This window comes from Anastrepha obliqua, unplaced genomic scaffold (genome assembly GCF_027943255.1).
Source record: "Anastrepha obliqua isolate idAnaObli1 unplaced genomic scaffold, idAnaObli1_1.0 ptg000020l, whole genome shotgun sequence".
Taxonomy (NCBI): Eukaryota; Metazoa; Arthropoda; class Insecta; order Diptera; family Tephritidae; genus Anastrepha; species Anastrepha obliqua.
This window is the reverse complement of record NW_026562182.1, coordinates 460,152-480,808: the sequence shown is the minus strand read 5'-3', so window position 1 is coordinate 480,808 and position 20,657 is coordinate 460,152. Positions and strand designations below refer to the sequence as shown.

Genomic DNA, 20,657 nt, shown 5'->3' with positions numbered 1-20,657 from the left:
GAAGACATATTTACATACATATAAGGGTGCATACATACATACGGAGCCGCGGCCACTCGACATGACAAAAATTTAAGATTTATCAAATATTGGCAAATAATTCCACGCAAAATATTCCAATATTGACTATTTTCGAACGGTCGCGAAAATTGGCATATGGGCGGCTCGTTTTATGAATGAAATTGAAATATGAGCTCTAACTTATGAATGAACTTTTTGTTTTTCTTCTAAATTGTTCAGCGCAGTCGCTGATAGAATCATGGCCGCTGCGACTGCGTCTACGAATGTATTTTGTTTTTGTAGTCGCTAGGCTTAGATTTTAGCTTTGGGCGACATGCGCATGTGAGGTATGTGTTTTTGTTGTGTTCTAGAACATTTTAGAATGTGCGGTGGCAAAGCGGCCATGGCGTTGCGCTTGCTGTTGCTTTTGCGTCTATCAAAGTACATATCGTGTTTTTGTAAGTACAATATTAGGAATATCGACTGGTGAAAGACAAAAGTACACGGAAGCAAGAAGGGAGCGCTGTGCTCGCGCATATTTGTATGCATGAATGTATGAACGTGCATGGATGTAGTAACATATGAATACAATTATTTTGTAGGAAGTTTAGAAGGCAAGTAGGTATATATGTATGTATATATGCTAGGACATAATACATACATAGAGCAGAATTGTTTTTGCACTTGTTAGGAAGAAACTCGCTAGTGCGTATGTGTATTTGTCTTGTAAGAATGTGATGTGCTGTGCCTTGTGTACATACATAAGTCAAGGTTATTTGGGCATACATGCATATGTACATATGTATGAAAGGAAGATGATGTTCTTGCGCTTGTGCATTATTGTTTTTCATATACAAATGTACATACCTACATATGTATGTAAATGCTGTCGAATACATAAACTATAAATTGACATACAATATAAAATAAGTGTTGATTTATCTTAAACCGTTTTTTTTTTTCTTAATGCAAATACCTCCTATTGACATGTACATACATATTATGTATGTATATTGTCATATACCATCATTTATGTACATATAGAGTATACGTTCATTTATGAATGTATGTAATGGAAAACTTCATGAATTACTTTCAGAACTTTATTAAAATTAATTCGCGTCGCGCGCATGCACAAAACCTTGGTTCACAACGCAGGCGCAGAAATAAACGCACTGCGTATTTATCCTCCCCATGTGACTCGGCATCAATTCTCGGCGCCAATTTTTTTTTTTTTAATGTGTTTTTTTTAATGTAATCGTAAAAAATTTTTAATAAATTTTATGTATCCGCTTATCATTTCAAAAGTAACAAAATGGTAAAAAATAAGCAGTCGAAGAAATAAATGCACCGCCTATTTTTCCTCGCCACATGTTAGACTCGATTTCAATTCCCAGTGCAAACCTTTTTTTATTAATTTTTTTTTTTTTAAATTCGTTTTTTTTTTTTTGTAATTAAAAAAAATTATGTAATAAATTTTACGTATTCGCTTATTATTTCAAAAAATACGAAAATAGTAAAAATTTAATTAGTTTAATGTATTTATCCTCCCCACGTGACTCGCCATCAATTCTCGGTGCAAATTTTTTTTTTTTCGTTTTTAATTTTTTTTTTTTAATGTAATCGTAAAAAAATTTGTAATAAATTTTATGTATCCGCTTATCATTTCAAAAGTAACAAAATGGTCAAAAAATAAGCAGTCGAAGAAATAAACGCACCGCCTATTTTTCCTCGCCACATGTTAGACTCGAGTTCAATTCCCGGTGCAAACTTTTTTTTATAAATTTTATTTTTTAAAATCGTTTTTTTTTTTTAATGTAATTGAAAAAAAAAAAATTATGTAATAAATTTTACGTATTCGCTTTTATTTCAAAAATACGAAAATAGTACAAATTTAATTGGTTTAATGTCGAGGTGAGAAATGTGTTGTGTGTTGAGGTGAAAGATGTGTGGTGTTTCTAATTTTTGTGTGGGCAAAAGTCAGTGAGGTGTCTATAAACTCGGTGTACTAAATGACCTTATTACAAATCTTTCAGATCTCAATTGTACTAAAAAAAGCTTACAGTAACATTTGCACCTTCTCATTGCATTAACATTCTCTGGTCATAGTGTCATGACGATTCCTTCATTTTAAGTGAAGCAACACACGACACAAAACTTCTTTGTTTCAAAACTTCAGTACCAACCCAGGTTAACGCACTTTTACCAGAGAATGTTAATGCAATGAGAAGGAGCAAATGTTAAAAGAGCTTTTTTCGAGTTCTAATTTATAGATTCATAATAAGGTCATTTCAAATTCAACTATCTTCACGAGTGGGGAATTGCAGATATTTACCACGCGAGTGACGCGAGTGGAGGGCTTCTATATTTACTTACCACGCTAGGACAAGAATTCAGATATTTTCTGCGTTTACCATACTACTGAGGAAGTTCATAAGATTTTTCGGCACACTACTAAGGAAATCGAAGCGAATAAAATTGCGATTAAGAAGACCGCGCGGCAGTTAATTTGTGGTGCAGAAGCTAAAGTCGGCGGAATTATTCGTTTTGTTTTTTGGCACGTATTTAATTCAGGTTCAAGTCCTGAAGTCATATTTTTTTTCTTGCACATTTTTTTTTTACAATTCAAACCAGGAAAGTTTGGTAAAATTTTTGAGTTTATTTTAATTAAAATTTCTTTAAAATACTGTTTTTTTTTGTATTTTATAAATGGAAATTTCTTTTCGGTATAAAATAGTTCATACTGGATATGACCTGACTTTTATATAAATCAATCAAAACAGAAAATATGTACATATGTCTATAATCTATTTCATCAAATCCAAATTATATTGATGAGAAAATATCATTCTAATATCCGTCCAGAAAGCCAAACGCGCATACACAGATGCATATGCATATAATTACGCATACAAATTTTCAACTAACGCAGAATATGTACATATAAAACTGCGAATCGAATAAATGAGTGATTTAGAAAAGATCATTAACAATTGTAGATTAGCGCAATCGTGAAAGACGTGTCGTATATGCAGTACATCGTCTCATATTTGACTCAGGTTCAAATCCTGTGCACAGTTTTTTGTTCGATATTTTTATTTCATTTTTTATATTTGGTTTAATTGAAATTGATTTAAAATAGTGTATTCAGGTTTTTCTAATACCTGTTTTTTATAAATTTATTTTCTATATAACATTATTAATACTTCATTTGAATTAATTTATGTATATGTAAAACAGCCATAAAGGCAATCATATGAATATGCATTCCTATATTGAATCTCTTCAGTCAAATCTGAACTACTTACATACACATATTGATGAGAAAATATTCTAATATCCATCCAGGAAGCCTAACGCGCATACTCACATATGTGTTTAAATATATGTACAAACTACCACCATTCTAACAAACCCAGAACACAAGCTTCTGCGCACACTTGACACATGGGATATGTATACCCTATGAGCAAAAAGAACCGGGAAGGTGATGTTGACTGCTTCCTTCGATTGCCAAGGCATAGTCCACCATGAGTACCTTCCATCGGGCCAGACAGTCAATAGAGAATATTATTTATCCGTTTTGAAACCTTAGAGAGATGCTGTGTGTTGCAAACCGCCGGAAATGTGAGCAAACAATTCTCAGATTTTGCATGATGATAACGCGCCATCGCACTGATCAAAGAGAATACAAATCGGCCTGCCGGGGGTGTTTGGAGGACTGGGTTAAACGTTGGCACATGTGTGTTGCTTCAGACGGGTCATATTTTGAAGAAGATAATATAAATTTGCCTTAAATTTAACTCTGTTTTGTTTAATTTAAACATTCCCGGTACTTTCTGATCATAAGGTACATACTTGCGGCTTTGCGGACAGCAATGTGTGATTCGCTGGAAGTCGCATTAACTCTCGACTGTCGCACAGTTAGAAGACATATTTACATACATATAAGGGTGCATACATACATACGGAGCCGCGGCCACTCGACATGACAAAAATTTAAGATTTATCAAATATTGGCAAATAATTCCACGCAAAATATTCCAATATTGACTATTTTCGAACGGTCGCGAAAATTGGCATATGGGCGGCTCGTTTTATGAATGAAATTGAAATATGAGCTCTAACTTATGAATGAACTTTTTGTTTTTCTTCTAAATTGTTCAGCGCAGTCGCTGATAGAATCATGGCCGCTGCGACTGCGTCTACGAATGTATTTTGTTTTTGTAGTCGCTAGGCTTAGATTTTAGCTTTGGGCGACATGCGCATGTGAGGTATGTGTTTTTGTTGTGTTCTAGAACATTTTAGAATGTGCGGTGGCAAAGCGGCCATGGCGTTGCGCTTGCTGTTGCTTTTGCGTCTATCAAAGTACATATCGTGTTTTTGTAAGTACAATATTAGGAATATCGACTGGTGAAAGACAAAAGTACACGGAAGCAAGAAGGGAGCGCTGTGCTCGCGCATATTTGTATGCATGAATGTATGAACGTGCATGGATGTAGTAACATATGAATACAATTATTTTGTAGGAAGTTTAGAAGGCAAGTAGGTATATATGTATGTATATATGCTAGGACATAATACATACATAGAGCAGAATTGTTTTTGCACTTCATTTATGTACATATAGAGTATACGTTCATTTATGAATGTATGTAATGGAAAACTTCATGAATTACTTTCAGAACTTTATTAAAATTAATTCGCGTCGCGCGCATGCACAAAACCTTGGTTCACAACGCAGGCGCAGAAATAAACGCACTGCGTATTTATCCTCCCCATGTGACTCGGCATCAATTCTCGGCGCCAATTTTTTTTTTTTTAATGTGTTTTTTTTAATGTAATCGTAAAAAATTTTTAATAAATTTTATGTATCCGCTTATCATTTCAAAAGTAACAAAATGGTAAAAAATAAGCAGTCGAAGAAATAAATGCACCGCCTATTTTTCCTCGCCACATGTTAGACTCGATTTCAATTCCCAGTGCAAACCTTTTTTTATTAATTTTTTTTTTTTAAATTCGTTTTTTTTTTTTTGTAATTAAAAAAAATTATGTAATAAATTTTACGTATTCGCTTATTATTTCAAAAAATACGAAAATAGTAAAAATTTAATTAGTTTAATGTATTTATCCTCCCCACGTGACTCGCCATCAATTCTCGGTGCAAATTTTTTTTTTTCGTTTTTAATTTTTTTTTTTTAATGTAATCGTAAAAAAATTTGTAATAAATTTTATGTATCCGCTTATCATTTCAAAAGTAACAAAATGGTCAAAAAATAAGCAGTCGAAGAAATAAACGCACCGCCTATTTTTCCTCGCCACATGTTAGACTCGAGTTCAATTCCCGGTGCAAACTTTTTTTTATAAATTTTATTTTTTAAAATCGTTTTTTTTTTTTTAATGTAATTGAAAAAAAAAAATTATGTAATAAATTTTACGTATTCGCTTATTATTTCAAAAATACGAAAATAGTACAAATTTAATTGGTTTAATGTCGAGGTGAGAAATGTGTTGTGTGTTGAGGTGAAAGATGTGTGGTGTTTCTAATTTTTGTGTGGGCAAAAGTCAGTGAGGTGTCTATAAACTCGGTGTACTAAATGACCTTATTACAAATCTTTCAGATCTCAATTGTACTAAAAAAAGCTTACAGTAACTTTTGCACCTTCTCATTGCATTAACATTCTCTGGTCATAGTGTCATGACGATTCCTTCATTTTAAGTGAAGCAACACACGACACAAAACTTCTTTGTTTCAAAACTTCAGTACCAACCCAGGTTAACGCACTTTTACCAGAGAATGTTAATGCAATGAGAAGGAGCAAATGTTAAAAGAGCTTTTTTCGAGTTCTAATTTATAGATTCATAATAAGGTCATTTCAAATTCAACTATCTTCACGAGTGGGGAATTGCAGATATTTACCACGCGAGTGACGCGAGTGGAGGGTTTCTATATTTACTTACCACGCTAGGACAAGAATTCAGATATTTTCTGCGTTTACCATACTACTGAGGAAGTTCATAAGATTTTTCGGCACACTACTAAGGAAATCGAAGCGAATAAAATTGCGATTAAGAAGACCGCGCGGCAGTTAATTTGTGGTGCAGAAGCTAAAGTCGGCGGAATTATTCGTTTTGTTTTTTGGCACGTATTTAATTCAGGTTCAAGTCCTGAAGTCATATTTTTTTTCTTGCACATTTTTTTTTTACAATTCAAACCAGGAAAGTTTGGTAAAATTTTTGAGTTTATTTTAATTAAAATTTCTTTAAAATACTGTTTTTTTTTGTATTTTATAAATGGAAATTTCTTTTCGGTATAAAATAGTTCATACTGGATATGACCTGACTTTTATATAAATCAATCAAAACAGAAAATATGTACATATGTCTATAATCTATTTCATCAAATCCAAATTATATTGATGAGAAAATATCATTCTAATATCCGTCCAGAAAGCCAAACGCGCATACACAGATGCATATGCATATAATTACGCATACAAATTTTCAACTAACGCAGAATATGTACATATAAAACTGCGAATCGAATAAATGAGTGATTTAGAAAAGATCATTAACAATTGTAGATTAGCGCAATCGTGAAAGACGTGTCGTATATGCAGTACATCGTCTCATATTTGACTCAGGTTCAAATCCTGTGCACAGTTTTTTGTTCGATATTTTTATTTCATTTTTTATATTTGGTTTAATTGAAATTGATTTAAAATAGTGTATTCAGGTTTTTCTAATACCTGTTTTTTATAAATTTATTTTCTATATAACATTATTAATACTTCATTTGAATTAATTTATGTATATGTAAAACAGCCATAAAGGCAATCATATGAATATGCATTCCTATTTTGAATCTCTTCAGTCAAATCTGAACTACTTACATACACATATTGATGAGAAAATATTCTAATATCCATCCAGGAAGCCTAACGCGCATACTCACATATGTGTTTAAATATATGTACAAACTACCACCATTCTAACAAACCCAGAACACAAGCTTCTGCGCACACTTGACACATGGGATATGTATACCCTATGAGCAAAAAGAACCGGGAAGGTGATGTTGACTGCTTCCTTCGATTGCCAAGGCATAGTCCACCATGAGTACCTTCCATCGGGCCAGACAGTCAATAGAGAATATTATTTATCCGTTTTGAAACCTTAGAGAGATGCTGTGTGTTGCAAACCGCCGGAAATGTGAGCAAACAATTCTCAGATTTTGCATGATGATAACGCGCCATCGCACTGATCAAAGAGAATACAAATCGGCCTGCCGGGGGTGTTTGGAGGACTGGGTTAAACGTTGGCACATGTGTGTTGCTTCAGACGGGTCATATTTTGAAGAAGATAATATAAATTTGCCTTAAATTTAACTCTGTTTTGTTTAATTTAAACATTCCCGGTACTTTCTGATCATAAGGTACATACTTGCGGCTTTGCGGACAGCAATGTGTGATTCGCTGGAAGTCGCATTAACTCTCGACTGTCGCACAGTTAGAAGACATATTTACATACATATAAGGGTGCATACATACATACGGAGCCGCGGCCACTCGACATGACAAAAATTTAAGATTTATCAAATATTGGCAAATAATTCCACGCAAAATATTCCAATATTGACTATTTTCGAACGGTCGCGAAAATTGGCATATGGGCGGCTCGTTTTATGAATGAAATTGAAATATGAGCTCTAACTTATGAATGAACTTTTTGTTTTTCTTCTAAATTGTTCAGCGCAGTCGCTGATAGAATCATGGCCGCTGCGACTGCGTCTACGAATGTATTTTGTTTTTGTAGTCGCTAGGCTTAGATTTTAGCTTTGGGCGACATGCGCATGTGAGGTATGTGTTTTTGTTGTGTTCTAGAACATTTTAGAATGTGCGGTGGCAAAGCGGCCATGGCGTTGCGCTTGCTGTTGCTTTTGCGTCTATCAAAGTACATATCGTGTTTTTGTAAGTACAATATTAGGAATATCGACTGGTGAAAGACAAAAGTACACGGAAGCAAGAAGGGAGCGCTGTGCTCGCGCATATATGTACATATGCATGAATGTATGAACGTGCATGGTACATCCATACATATGAATACAATTATTTTGTAGGAAGTTTAGAAGGCAAGTAGGTATATATGTATGTATATATGCTAGGACATAATACATACATAGAGCAGAATTGTTTTTGCACTTGTTAGGAAGAAACTCGCTAGTGCGTATGTGTATTTGTCTTGTAAGAATGTGATGTGCTGTGCCTTGTGTACATACATAAGTCAAGGTTATTTGGGCATACATGCATATGTACATATGTATGAAAGGAAGATGATGTTCTTGCGCTTGTGCATTATTGTTTTTCATATACAAATGTACATACCTACATATGTATGTAAATGCTGTCGAATACATAAACTATAAATTGACATACAATATAAAATAAGTGTTGATTTATCTTAAACCGTTTTTTTTTTTCTTAATGCAAATACCTCCTATTGACATGTACATACATATTATGTATGTATATTGTCATATACCATCATTTATGTACATATAGAGTATACGTTCATTTATGAATGTATGTAATGGAAAACTTCATGAATTACTTTCAGAACTTTATTAAAATTAATTCGCGTCGCGCGCATGCACAAAACCTTGGTTCACAACGCAGGCGCAGAAATAAACGCACTGCGTATTTATCCTCCCCATGTGACTCGGCATCAATTCTCGGCGCCAATTTTTTTTTTTTTAATGTGTTTTTTTTAATGTAATCGTAAAAAATTTTTAATAAATTTTATGTATCCGCTTATCATTTCAAAAGTAACAAAATGGTAAAAAATAAGCAGTCGAAGAAATAAATGCACCGCCTATTTTTCCTCGCCACATGTTAGACTCGATTTCAATTCCCAGTGCAAACCTTTTTTTATTAATTTTTTTTTTTTTAAATTCGTTTTTTTTTTTTTGTAATTAAAAAAAATTATGTAATAAATTTTACGTATTCGCTTATTATTTCAAAAAATACGAAAATAGTAAAAATTTAATTAGTTTAATGTATTTATCCTCCCCACGTGACTCGCCATCAATTCTCGGTGCAAATTTTTTTTTTTTCGTTTTTAATTTTTTTTTTTAATGTAATCGTAAAAAAATTTGTAATAAATTTTATGTATCCGCTTATCATTTCAAAAGTAACAAAATGGTCAAAAAATAAGCAGTCGAAGAAATAAACGCACCGCCTATTTTTCCTCGCCACATGTTAGACTCGAGTTCAATTCCCGGTGCAAACTTTTTTTTATAAATTTTATTTTTTAAAATCGTTTTTTTTTTTTAATGTAATTGAAAAAAAAAAAATTATGTAATAAATTTTACGTATTCGCTTATTATTTCAAAAATACGAAAATAGTACAAATTTAATTGGTTTAATGTCGAGGTGAGAAATGTGTTGTGTGTTGAGGTGAAAGATGTGTGGTGTTTCTAATTTTTGTGTGGGCAAAAGTCAGTGAGGTGTCTATAAACTCGGTGTACTAAATGACCTTATTACAAATCTTTCAGATCTCAATTGTACTAAAAAAAGCTTACAGTAACATTTGCACCTTCTCATTGCATTAACATTCTCTGGTCATAGTGTCATGACGATTCCTTCATTTTAAGTGAAGCAACACACGACACAAAACTTCTTTGTTTCAAAACTTCAGTACCAACCCAGGTTAACGCACTTTTACCAGAGAATGTTAATGCAATGAGAAGGAGCAAATGTTAAAAGAGCTTTTTTCGAGTTCTAATTTATAGATTCATAATAAGGTCATTTCAAATTCAACTATCTTCACGAGTGGGGAATTGCAGATATTTACCACGCGAGTGACGCGAGTGGAGGGCTTCTATATTTACTTACCACGCTAGGACAAGAATTCAGATATTTTCTGCGTTTACCATACTACTGAGGAAGTTCATAAGATTTTTCGGCACACTACTAAGGAAATCGAAGCGAATAAAATTGCGATTAAGAAGACCGCGCGGCAGTTAATTTGTGGTGCAGAAGCTAAAGTCGGCGGAATTATTCGTTTTGTTTTTTGGCACGTATTTAATTCAGGTTCAAGTCCTGAAGTCATATTTTTTTTCTTGCACATTTTTTTTTTACAATTCAAACCAGGAAAGTTTGGTAAAATTTTTGAGTTTATTTTAATTAAAATTTCTTTAAAATACTGTTTTTTTTTGTATTTTATAAATGGAAATTTCTTTTCGGTATAAAATAGTTCATACTGGATATGACCTGACTTTTATATAAATCAATCAAAACAGAAAATATGTACATATATCTATAATCTATTTCATCAAATCCAAATTATATTGATGAGAAAATATCATTCTAATATCCGTCGAGAAAGCCAAACGCGCATACACACATGCATATTCATATAATTACGCATACAAACTTTCAACTAATGCAGAATATGTGCATATAAAACTGCGAATCGAATAAATGAGTGGTTTAGAAGAGACCATTAATAATTGTAGATTAGCGCAATCGTGAAAGACGTGTCGTATATGCAGTACATCGTCTCATAATTGACTCAGGTTCAAATCCTGTGCACAGTTTTTTGTTCGATATTTTTATTTCATTTTTTATATTTGGTTTAATTGAAATTGATTTAAAATAGTGTATTCAGGTTTTTCTAATACCAGTTATTTAGAAATTTATTTTCTATATAACATTATTCATACTTCTTTTGAATTAATTTATATGTAAAACAGCCATAAAGGCAATCATATGAATATGCATTCCTATATGTAATCTCTTCAGTCAAATCTGAACTACTTACATACACATATTGATGAGAAAATATTCTAATATCCATGGATGCATCCAGAAAGCCAAACGCGCATACACGCATATGTATATAAATATATGCAAACCTTCAACGAACGCAAAATGTATGCATACAAAAAACAACAGCTGCGACCGTCTTCTTGTCCGTCAGTGAAAAGATGGGATATGTATACCCTATGAGCAAAAAGAACCGGGAAGGTGATGTTTACTGTTTTCTTCGATTGCCAAGGCATAGTCCATGAGTACCTTCCATCGGGCCAGACAGTCAATAGAGAATATTATTTATCCGTTTTGAAACCTTAGAGAGATGCTGTGTGTTGCAAACCGCCGGAAATGTGAGCAAACAATTCTCAGATTTTGCATGGTGATAACGCGCCATCGCACTGATCAAAGAGAATACAAATCGGCCTGCCGGGAGTGTTTGGAGGACTGGGTTAAGCGTTGGCACATGTGTGTTCCTTCAGACGGGTCATATTTTGAAGGAGATAATATAAATTTTCCTTAAATTTAACTCTGTTTTGTTTAATTTAAACATTCCCGGTACTTTCTGATCATAAGGTACATATATGCGGCTTTGCGGACAGCAATGTGTGATTCGCTGGAAGTCGCATTAACTCGCGACTGTCGCACAGTTAGAAGACATATTTACATACATATAAGGGTGCATACATACATACGGAGCCGCGGCCACTCGACATGACAAAAATTGAAGATTTATCAAATATTGGCAAATAATTCCACGCGAAATATTCCAATATTGACTATTTTCGAATGGTCGCGAAAATTGGCATATGGGCGGCTCGTTTTATGAATGAAATTGAAATATGAGCTCTAACTTATGAATGAACTTTTTGTTTTGTTCTAAATTGTTCAGCGCCGTCGCTGATAGAATCATGGCCGCTGCGACTGCGTCTACGAATGTATTTTGTTTTTGTAGTCGCTAGGCTTAGATTTTAGCTTCGGGCGACATGCGCATGTGAGGTATGTGTTTTTGTTGTGTTCTAGAACATTTTAGAATGTGCGGTGGCAAAGCGGCCATGGCGTTGCGCTTGCTGTTGCTTTTGCGTCTATCAAAGTACATATCGTGTTTTTGTAAGTACAATATTAGGAATATCGACTGGTGAAAGACAAAAGTACACGGAAGCAAGAAGGGAGCGCTGTGCTCGCGCATATATGTACATATGCATGAATGTATGAACGTGCATGGTACATCCATACATATGAATACAATTATTTTGTAGGAAGTTTAGAAGGCAAGTAGGTATATATGTATGTATATATGCTAGGACATAATACATACATAGAGCAGAATTGTTTTTGCACTTGTTAGGAAGAAACTCGCTAGTGCGTATGTGTATTTGCCTTGTAAGAATGTGATGGCTGTGACTTGTGTACATACATAAGTCAAGGTTATTTGGGCATACATGCATATGTACATATGTATGAAAGGAAGATGATGTTCTTGCGCTTGTGCATTATTGTTTTTCATATACAAATGTACATACCTACATATGTATGTAAATGCTGTCGAATACATAAACTATAAATTGACATACAATATAAAATAAGTGTTGATTTATCTTAAACCGTTTTTTTTTTTCTTAATGCAAATACCTCCTATTGACATGTACATACATATTATGTATGTATATTGTCATATACCATCATTTATGTACATATAGAGTATACGTTCATTTATGAATGTATGTAATGAAAAACTTCATGAATTACTTTCAGAACTTTATTAAAATTAATTCGCGTCGCGCGCATGCACAAAACCTTGGTTCACAACGCAGGCGCAGAAATAAACGCACTGCGTATTTATCCTCCCCATGTGACTCGGCATCAATTCTCGGCGCCAATTTTTTTTTTTTTTAAATGTGTTTTTTTAATGTAATCGTAAAAAATTTTTAATAAATTTTATGTATCCGCTTATCATTTCAAAAGTGACAAAATGGTAAAAAAATAAGCAGTCGAAGAAATAAATGCACCGCCTATTTTTCTTCGCCACATGTTAGACTCGATTTCAATTCCCAGTGCAAACCTTTTTTTATTAATTTTTGTTTTTAAATTTGCTTTTTTTTGTTATGTAATTAAAAAAAATTATGTAATAAATTTTACGTATTCGCTTATTATTTCAAAAAATACGAAAATAGTAAAAATTTAATTAGTTTAATGTATTTATCCTCCCCACGTGACTCGCCATCAATTCTCGGTGCAAATTTTTTTTTTTTCGTTTTTAAATTTTTTTTTTTAATGTAATCGTAAAAAAATTTGTAATAAATTTTATGTATCCGCTTATCATTTCAAAAGTAACAAAATGGTCAAAAAATAAGCAGTCGAAGAAATAAACGCACCGCCTATTTTTCCTCGCCACATGTTAGACTCGAGTTCAATTCCCGGTGCAAACTTTTTTTTATAAATTTTATTTTTTAAAATCGTGTTTTTTTTTAATGTAATTGAAAAAAAAAAATTATGTAATAAATTTTACGTATTCGCTTATTATTTCAAAAATACGAAAATAGTACAAATTTAATTGGTTTAATGTCGAGGTGAGAAATGTGTTGTGTGTTGAGGTGAAAGATGTGTGGTGTTTCTAATTTTTGTGTGGGCAAAAGTCAGTGAGGTGTCTATAAACTCGGTGTGCTAAATGACCTTATTACAAATCTTTCAAATCTCAATTGTACTAAAAAAAGCTCACAGTAACATTTGCACCTTCTCATTGCATTAACATTCTCTGCTTTTACAAACTACGGGAATAGGGTGGTATAAATGTATTGCATTTTGAAATGTAGATAATGAAATTCTAAAAATTGTATGTCTACGTTTTTTTTTTTTTTGTAGAAATATCAATCAGTAATCAAACTTGAAGAGAAGCACTTAGTAACAATGTCTAACAATTTATCCACATCGGTAATGAACCCAAACAATACAGGCATAGGGACAAAGAAATCGATACTTAAGTCAACTCAGAGTAATAGCATTGAGGAGCTATTGAGTGTTGATAGCAGCTTCAGTGTTCTCGATGTCTTCGGTGGGAGTACAACATGCAAAAACAACACCCCACATAAACCAAGTAAGAATAAGGTATCAACGGAAGCATTAGCGGTAGTCCCAACAACTGCAGCCACAAAAGCTATAGTTATCGAAGGCACAGAACAGCAGGTCCAGATCCAACATCATAAAAGCAATGAAACCCTTGAAGATAAACATGAGGCGGCGACGGACAATAGCAAAAGGAAATTGAAAAGCAAGAAAAATAAAAAAGGTGAAACCGTTCAGCAGAATTTATTAGTGGTAAGTTGGAATACAAAGCAATTACGATTGAATCGTACTTAGGATTGGATTTAATTCGATTAGATTATATACATATATATAATTCACACGTACACAGACCTTCTCTTCCTATTTGTGGCGTGCGTTGTTCCACAAATTCAGGGACTTACAGTTTCAAGCCGACTCCGAACGGCAGATATGTATATCTTATGAGGGGCTTTTTCATGGCAGAAATACACTCGGAGGTTTGCCATTGCCTGCCGCGGGGCGACCATATTAGAAAACATTTTTTCATCATTTTGGTGTTTCACCGAAATTCGAACCGACGTTCTCTCGGTGAATTGCGAATGGTAGTGACGCACCAACCATTCGGCTACGGCGGCCGCCGATTAAATTATGTTAGATTAAATATTAGATTAGATTGAAGAGGAAATTTTAATTTTAATTATATTACACAGAATTATATTAAATTTAAATCAAAATTATATTATTTTAGGCTCTATTCGATTAGATTATACCAGATGTATCTAATAATCATAAATATCATTGGATGTATTTTTCTCTTATAGAAATCGAGTTTTAGCAAATTTGATGTTCTGCAGAAACGCAACTTAATTCATGTACGTTCAAGTGGCGCTGATAATGCACAAGGAAAATTCCGAGTAAGTAGTCAATTTTTATAAATTGTTTAACACAACCATTTATCAATGTCATCTTCTTTAATTTAAAATATTGTATATACTTATGTATATGTATAAGTACAATATATTTTTTTGAGAAGCTAACTTCCTTCTCTCATGCCTTGGCTGCAAATTAGGATAGAAAAACTTATTAAAAAAAATGAGGGAGACGAAATAATGCTTACATGTAACTTTTCATTCCTGGTAGTGAATATTTCATTTAAGAAACTGGCAGAAGTACTGATTTTGGGAGATCGGCGGCAAGGCACAAATTCGAACATTTACATTTTTAATCTAGCATATACACGTACACAAGTTTTCAAATATGATAGTGAAATTTGATACAAAGATCATAATTAGGTGATCAGGAGGGAGAAACAAAGATATAGTCCGTGGAATGTTCCATACCCCGCTTTCGAAGGCAGCGCTTTTCAACAGATCGTGTAGTACAATTTTACTTCAAGTTATAGATCTGGAAAGCTCTAAGGATTCGTACAAGAAGGGTCAATAAAAGGTGTTAGTGATTTATTGCTTTCCAAGAAAACGATCTGCGGATAATTTTAATATCATACATACTTATTATATTATATAAGTATATGCATATGTAAGTAGATTGCAAAGCAAATATATACTTTTAGATAAGAAATAAGTTGTGCATACCTATATTAAATTCCGTTAATACATTACAAATATTTAAAATTGAAGCCAAAAACTGACTCTAGTTACACTCAACTGGTCCTGTTCACTTTTTTAATATCGCACCTAATTAATTTTCAGAAACATTATCAGTGAGCGTATAATTAGTTGGCGGCATAAAATACAGAATAAAAGAAAATCCCGGTTTTTTATCAAGCTTTTTATCAAGCAAAAGCTGTATTGGCATTCTTTGGCAAGCTTGTTAAATTAAAAACTAATTTCATTATGAGGTGAGAAAGATGGATGTCGAAACAAAGTTCATTTAGTTGCAAATGTAAGAGTTGTGGCCGGAATTGGCGGAAGGACTTGACTCTGTGTCGAGCAACCAGAACCAGTACAAAATGGAATTAGTTGTGTAATTATGCATACTGTGGCGAAAATTCGTCAATGCAAGTGAAATCGTCAATTGAAATGTAATTATTGCCTTTACAGACTTTAGGTGTTTGGAAAAGCCAATTACGGACGCAAGTAAGGCGGTGTAACTGATATAACTGGGGGCGGCCCTTGTAACAAATCGCTCACAGATTTTGAAAAGCTAGAATTGGGCACTTGTGGTGCAGCTTACGAAGGGATAGGGAAAATACACCTCCATCACAATAAGTAGTCTTAAGAGCACCGCGAAGTTTTAATAAGTCACTACCTAGATTTTTCTTTTTTTCTTGTCGGGACAGACTAGCAACTACAGCAGTCACACACAATTAAGTCCATTGCACTGCACTCCAGTTCCCTTTTCAATTTTCTTTAAATCTATCCGACCTTTGAAAAAATCTGAGTAGATCGTGTGGTGCTAAGGAGCCAAGGTGGTCGCTTCTCAACAGATCAGTGCCAAAGACCTAGAGCCGGGCAGACGCACAGAAAGTGGTCCGCCGTCTCATCCTCCTCTGCTCCATGCTGGCAGAGTATACTGTCTGAGATGCATACCTTTTCCATGTGCTTCGTCCATACAAAGTGGCCCGTCATCAGTCCAACCAGCTGTCTACAGTCCCTTCTGCTTAATGACAGGAGGAACAGCGACAGTCGGTCGGACATGGTAGATAACATCAGTATTGTCCATCTGCAGCCTCTCTCAGCCTGGCAGGCTCGCTTGTGGGTTAGATTTGTCAATGTCTGCCGACATAGCTAAACCTGGACTTACAGTCCTCAACTACCCTTGAAGTGGTTGAGGGGCTGTCTAAGGCCATGAACGCTACTTTGCTGTCCCTGCTGCTTATCGAATGGTTTCTCACTCCACAACAAAGTTCATCGCTACTTGAACAGCATACAACTCCACTTGAATTATAGATGCGCACATTCCAAGTGCGAAGTATAGTTTTGTACCACTTGTTTCCAGGTACACACCAGAGTCGGAACCTTGCTCGGTCCTAGACCCATTCATGAAAATACGAGAACAGTGTTTGCCGGACTCGTTTACTGAGTTTGACTACAGTTGAGCCTCTGGCAGCATCACACTCTATCTCTTGTCATGTACGACTATGGCCTGGAGTCAAGGAGCATGGCGAGGATCGCTAGATCGAAGTCCATGCCTACTCCGTTGTCTAATGCCGAACAGGGGCTATACCCATTCCCGTTGTTTTTCAGTCTGCAGATGGCTTTCAAAGCTTCTCTTTGGGTGAAAACATCAAGTGGTGGTAGACTAACCAGCGCATCTAATGCCGGGCCTGAAGTGGTCGGAAAAGCTCCGGTGCAATATATGACCACAGTGCGTTGTAGTCTTGAAAAGGTCCTTCTGACTCCTACGAGAGAGAGTCCACTCATCCAGATCCCTAACACAAAGGTGATATTAGGTTTTATCATAGCCTTTTAGATCCATAGGATCGTGCTACGAGAAAGACCACACGTTTTCCCAAAAACACCCTTGTGCTGCCAGAAGGCTGTCTTTGTTTCAACGTGTGACTTCCATAGGAGTTTACTATAGAGGATTACTACAAGATATTTGCTTTCTTTGGATAGCTGGATTGAGACTCCTTTTAGCTTAGGCAGATCGAGTCCATCAAGCTTTCCCCTTCCGGTGAAGAGGAAAATACCAGCCTTGGTGGGGTTGCCGATATCCCATTCACACAACACCAAGTGTCAACCATATCTAGAGTTTCCTCCACTTTCCTACAGATGTTCGTAAGCGAAGGGCCTGTTTCCAAACAGGCAACGCCATCCGCTTATGCTTCTCCGTGGACTCCCGCATCGATTGAAGTAGTGAGCAGAGGATTGAGACAGCACGCCACCAGCCTCTATAACCCCCGGACGACACCAGCAGATCTTCTACTCGCAGGATGACGATTCTTTGGGGCAGCAGCGAAAGAATCCAATTCACTAGCACCCGGTCTACGCCGTGCCTACTATCAGAGCTGCACATTTTATCAAAAGTGGCATTATCAAACCCCCCCCCTTTATCCAAAAAGATGCCCGTAGCTCCTGTCGATGGCCAGCTCTACACTAGCAAAAAGGTTTTGCAGTGCCGACTCGCAGGATTTTGATTTATTTATGTATATATAATTGGCGTATACACTTTTTAGGTGTTTGGCCAAGCTCCTCCTCTTATTTGGGGTGTGCGTCTTGATGTTTGCAGATATTTTTATGAGGAGCTTTTTCATGCAGAAATAAACTCGGAGTTTTGTCATTGCCTGCCGAGGGGCGACCGCTATTAGAAAATTTTTTTTCTTCATTTTGGTGTTTCACCGAGATACGAACTTACGTTCTCTCTGTGAATTCCGAATGTTCACGCACCAACCCATTCGGCTACGGAGACCGCCATGCACGCTTTGATAGGCATGCTGAAGTGGAGACAGAGGGGAGCCTTCAGCGACTTTTGACGCATGCGCGATTCCACTAGTCGCTCGAGACTTTTCAGCATAAAAGAAGTCATACTGATGGGTCTAAAACTTTTGGGGCTGGTGTAGTTATCACTTCCAACCTTAGGGATGAAGGCGACCCTCATAATCCTCCAAGAGTGTGGTATATAGGCCAGTGCCAGGCATGTAGAGAAGATTTTCTTCAAGGCTACATTAACAGACTCTATGCTTTCCTTCAGCATGACGGAATATATGCCATCTGGTTCGAGCGACTTGTAGCCGCCAAAAGATTTGATGGCAAATCGAATGACGGCCTCATTCACCACAGATCTGGAAATCTACCCGTTGTACCGAAAAGGTGTAGCAGCTCTGACAACCGCCTCTTTCAATAAAGACTGTTGCCGGCCGACGTTTATTTGATTACCGGGAAAATAAGATTCCATCAGGAAGTTGAGTGTCTTACTTTGCTTCTCCGTGAAGGAGCCATCAGATTTCTTAAGAGCCCCCAGTTGGGTCCCTGTTTAGAATCCTAACCGATTTCGCCAAGTCACTCAGTGATTCAATACCGCTACAAAATTCCCTATAAAAAGCTCTTTCCGATTCCCCAATAAGCCTCTTGTAGTTCCTCTGGATATTACGGTATCGCTCCCAGTCCTCAGCAAGATTAGTCTTGAGGGCCGGGTGTAGAAGTTTTCTCCACTCAAGCCTCAACACGTGGAGCTCTCAATTCCACTAAGGATTGGGAGTCTGGTCAAGGAGAGATCGAATTGGACAGGCTTAATCAAAACATTCAGTTAAGGGAGTGTTGAGTTTCTCAACAGCCGCCTCGATACCCTGTGCTTTCCGAAGTCTTGGTGGGGTCACGTCGAGGTCCTGCAACGCCCCCATAAACTTCTACCAGTCTGTTTTTCTGGGGTTTCTAGAGGGCAATGGCATTTGTGTCTCCTCGCCCCACTAAAACTCAATGTACCTGTGGTCTGAGCACGAATCTTCGGCAAGGACTCTTCAGTTCTTGACTGACCACCCAAGTTTTGAGTTTGATAGGGAGATCAATAACCTCCTGCCTTACAGAAGTTACAAATGAAGCATGTGTGCCCTTGTTGTGTATGTTTAGGCAAGGGGAAGCGATATACTCGAATAGCCGAGAGCCCCGTCCATTGCATTTACTGCTGCCCCAGATTGCATGCTCGGCATTAGCATCGCAACAGAGAACAAAGCCCAGATTGCGCCGCTCACAGAACCTCACGAGACTGGTGACCTTTCCAGGAAGTGGCCCTTCCAGAGCATCGTAAGGGAAATAAGCCGATGCAGTCACAAACCTCAACCATCCGCGTCTACCCCTATAACACACCTCAGCCGCTACCAGGGTTTGCCCACAGAATTGCTCAAGACCCATCACAGTGAGATGGGATGATATTATAAGACCGGTCCTAGGTCTACTCGAATTCCTGTCTTATAGTAACGTGACCTTTTCAACGCACTAAGGCCGGATCAAAAGAAGGATTAATTCGGCGTCCAAAGGGCGAAAAGCTCTCTCTGGGGAAAGATAAAGGTGAGATGGACGGAAAAAGTTACGTGACGGCCATATAAACTATGCATAGACTTATTCGTATATATACAAGTATGTCGATATATGATGCATACTTTTTAACAAATACCATGTGATTCAGAGTTTTAAACTTTGTACAGAACCGATAAAAAAACGTCAAATTCATGCATTCATGTATAAAATAAACCAGTTAAAACCAAATTTGTGTTTATTTTTCATACATTTAAAGGGTCAATACATATTGGTTTCTTGTTCCAGTGCTTTCGTTGGTATATTTTGATTAATCGATATACGTGACAATCCTCTCGTTGTTTTCCATATCATCTTCTTCAATTTACTACAAAGCCGGCCGCACAGGATTTTAGCACCATAGTGCGTAAAATCCCGCAAGAATCAGGACGTGACCAGCTCGCAGTATCGTGAGAGTAAGGTAGCACTGGATATTTTAGTAAGCATTTGAATCTTGTCTTCAGGACACCAAACGTTCTCTTTATACAATTTCTTGCACTAACGTGAATTTTATTATATTTGATTTCTTACGGAATACATGGATTACCAATTGGTGTTAATAACCAGGCTCGAGAGGTCTTCTATCAACCAACTTTCTTGCCTATTGTTTGATCTGCTAATATAACTGCGTATGAGATGTGAACGAATATCGGATGTATTCCGTTGTTAACTTACACAAATGTAAAATGTAGGCGATGATCGCCACCCTAGAAAATGAAGACATTATTATTTTTTGCGGTGTTTATATCGATTCTAAATTTATACTGTAGAACCATTTTCTGTGCGGGATTGTTTGAGGGTGGAGCAAGAATTGTCACATATGTGCTTCCGA

General features: G+C 36.0%; 1 protein-coding gene across 1 annotated transcript in view; it reads left to right on the top strand.

Moving 5' to 3' along the window:
* The window catches only part of LOC129251455 (uncharacterized), a 254,651-nt gene that overhangs the window by 144,001 nt on the left and 89,993 nt on the right, over nucleotides 1–20,657 (top strand). The window contains exons 3-4 of the mRNA XM_054890805.1: nucleotides 13,674–14,126; nucleotides 14,675–14,767. Of these exons, the coding sequence (XP_054746780.1) occupies nucleotides 13,719–14,126; nucleotides 14,675–14,767 (501 nt within the window). The 5' untranslated portion in view covers nucleotides 13,674–13,718. The remainder of the gene's footprint in view (nucleotides 1–13,673; nucleotides 14,127–14,674; nucleotides 14,768–20,657) is intronic.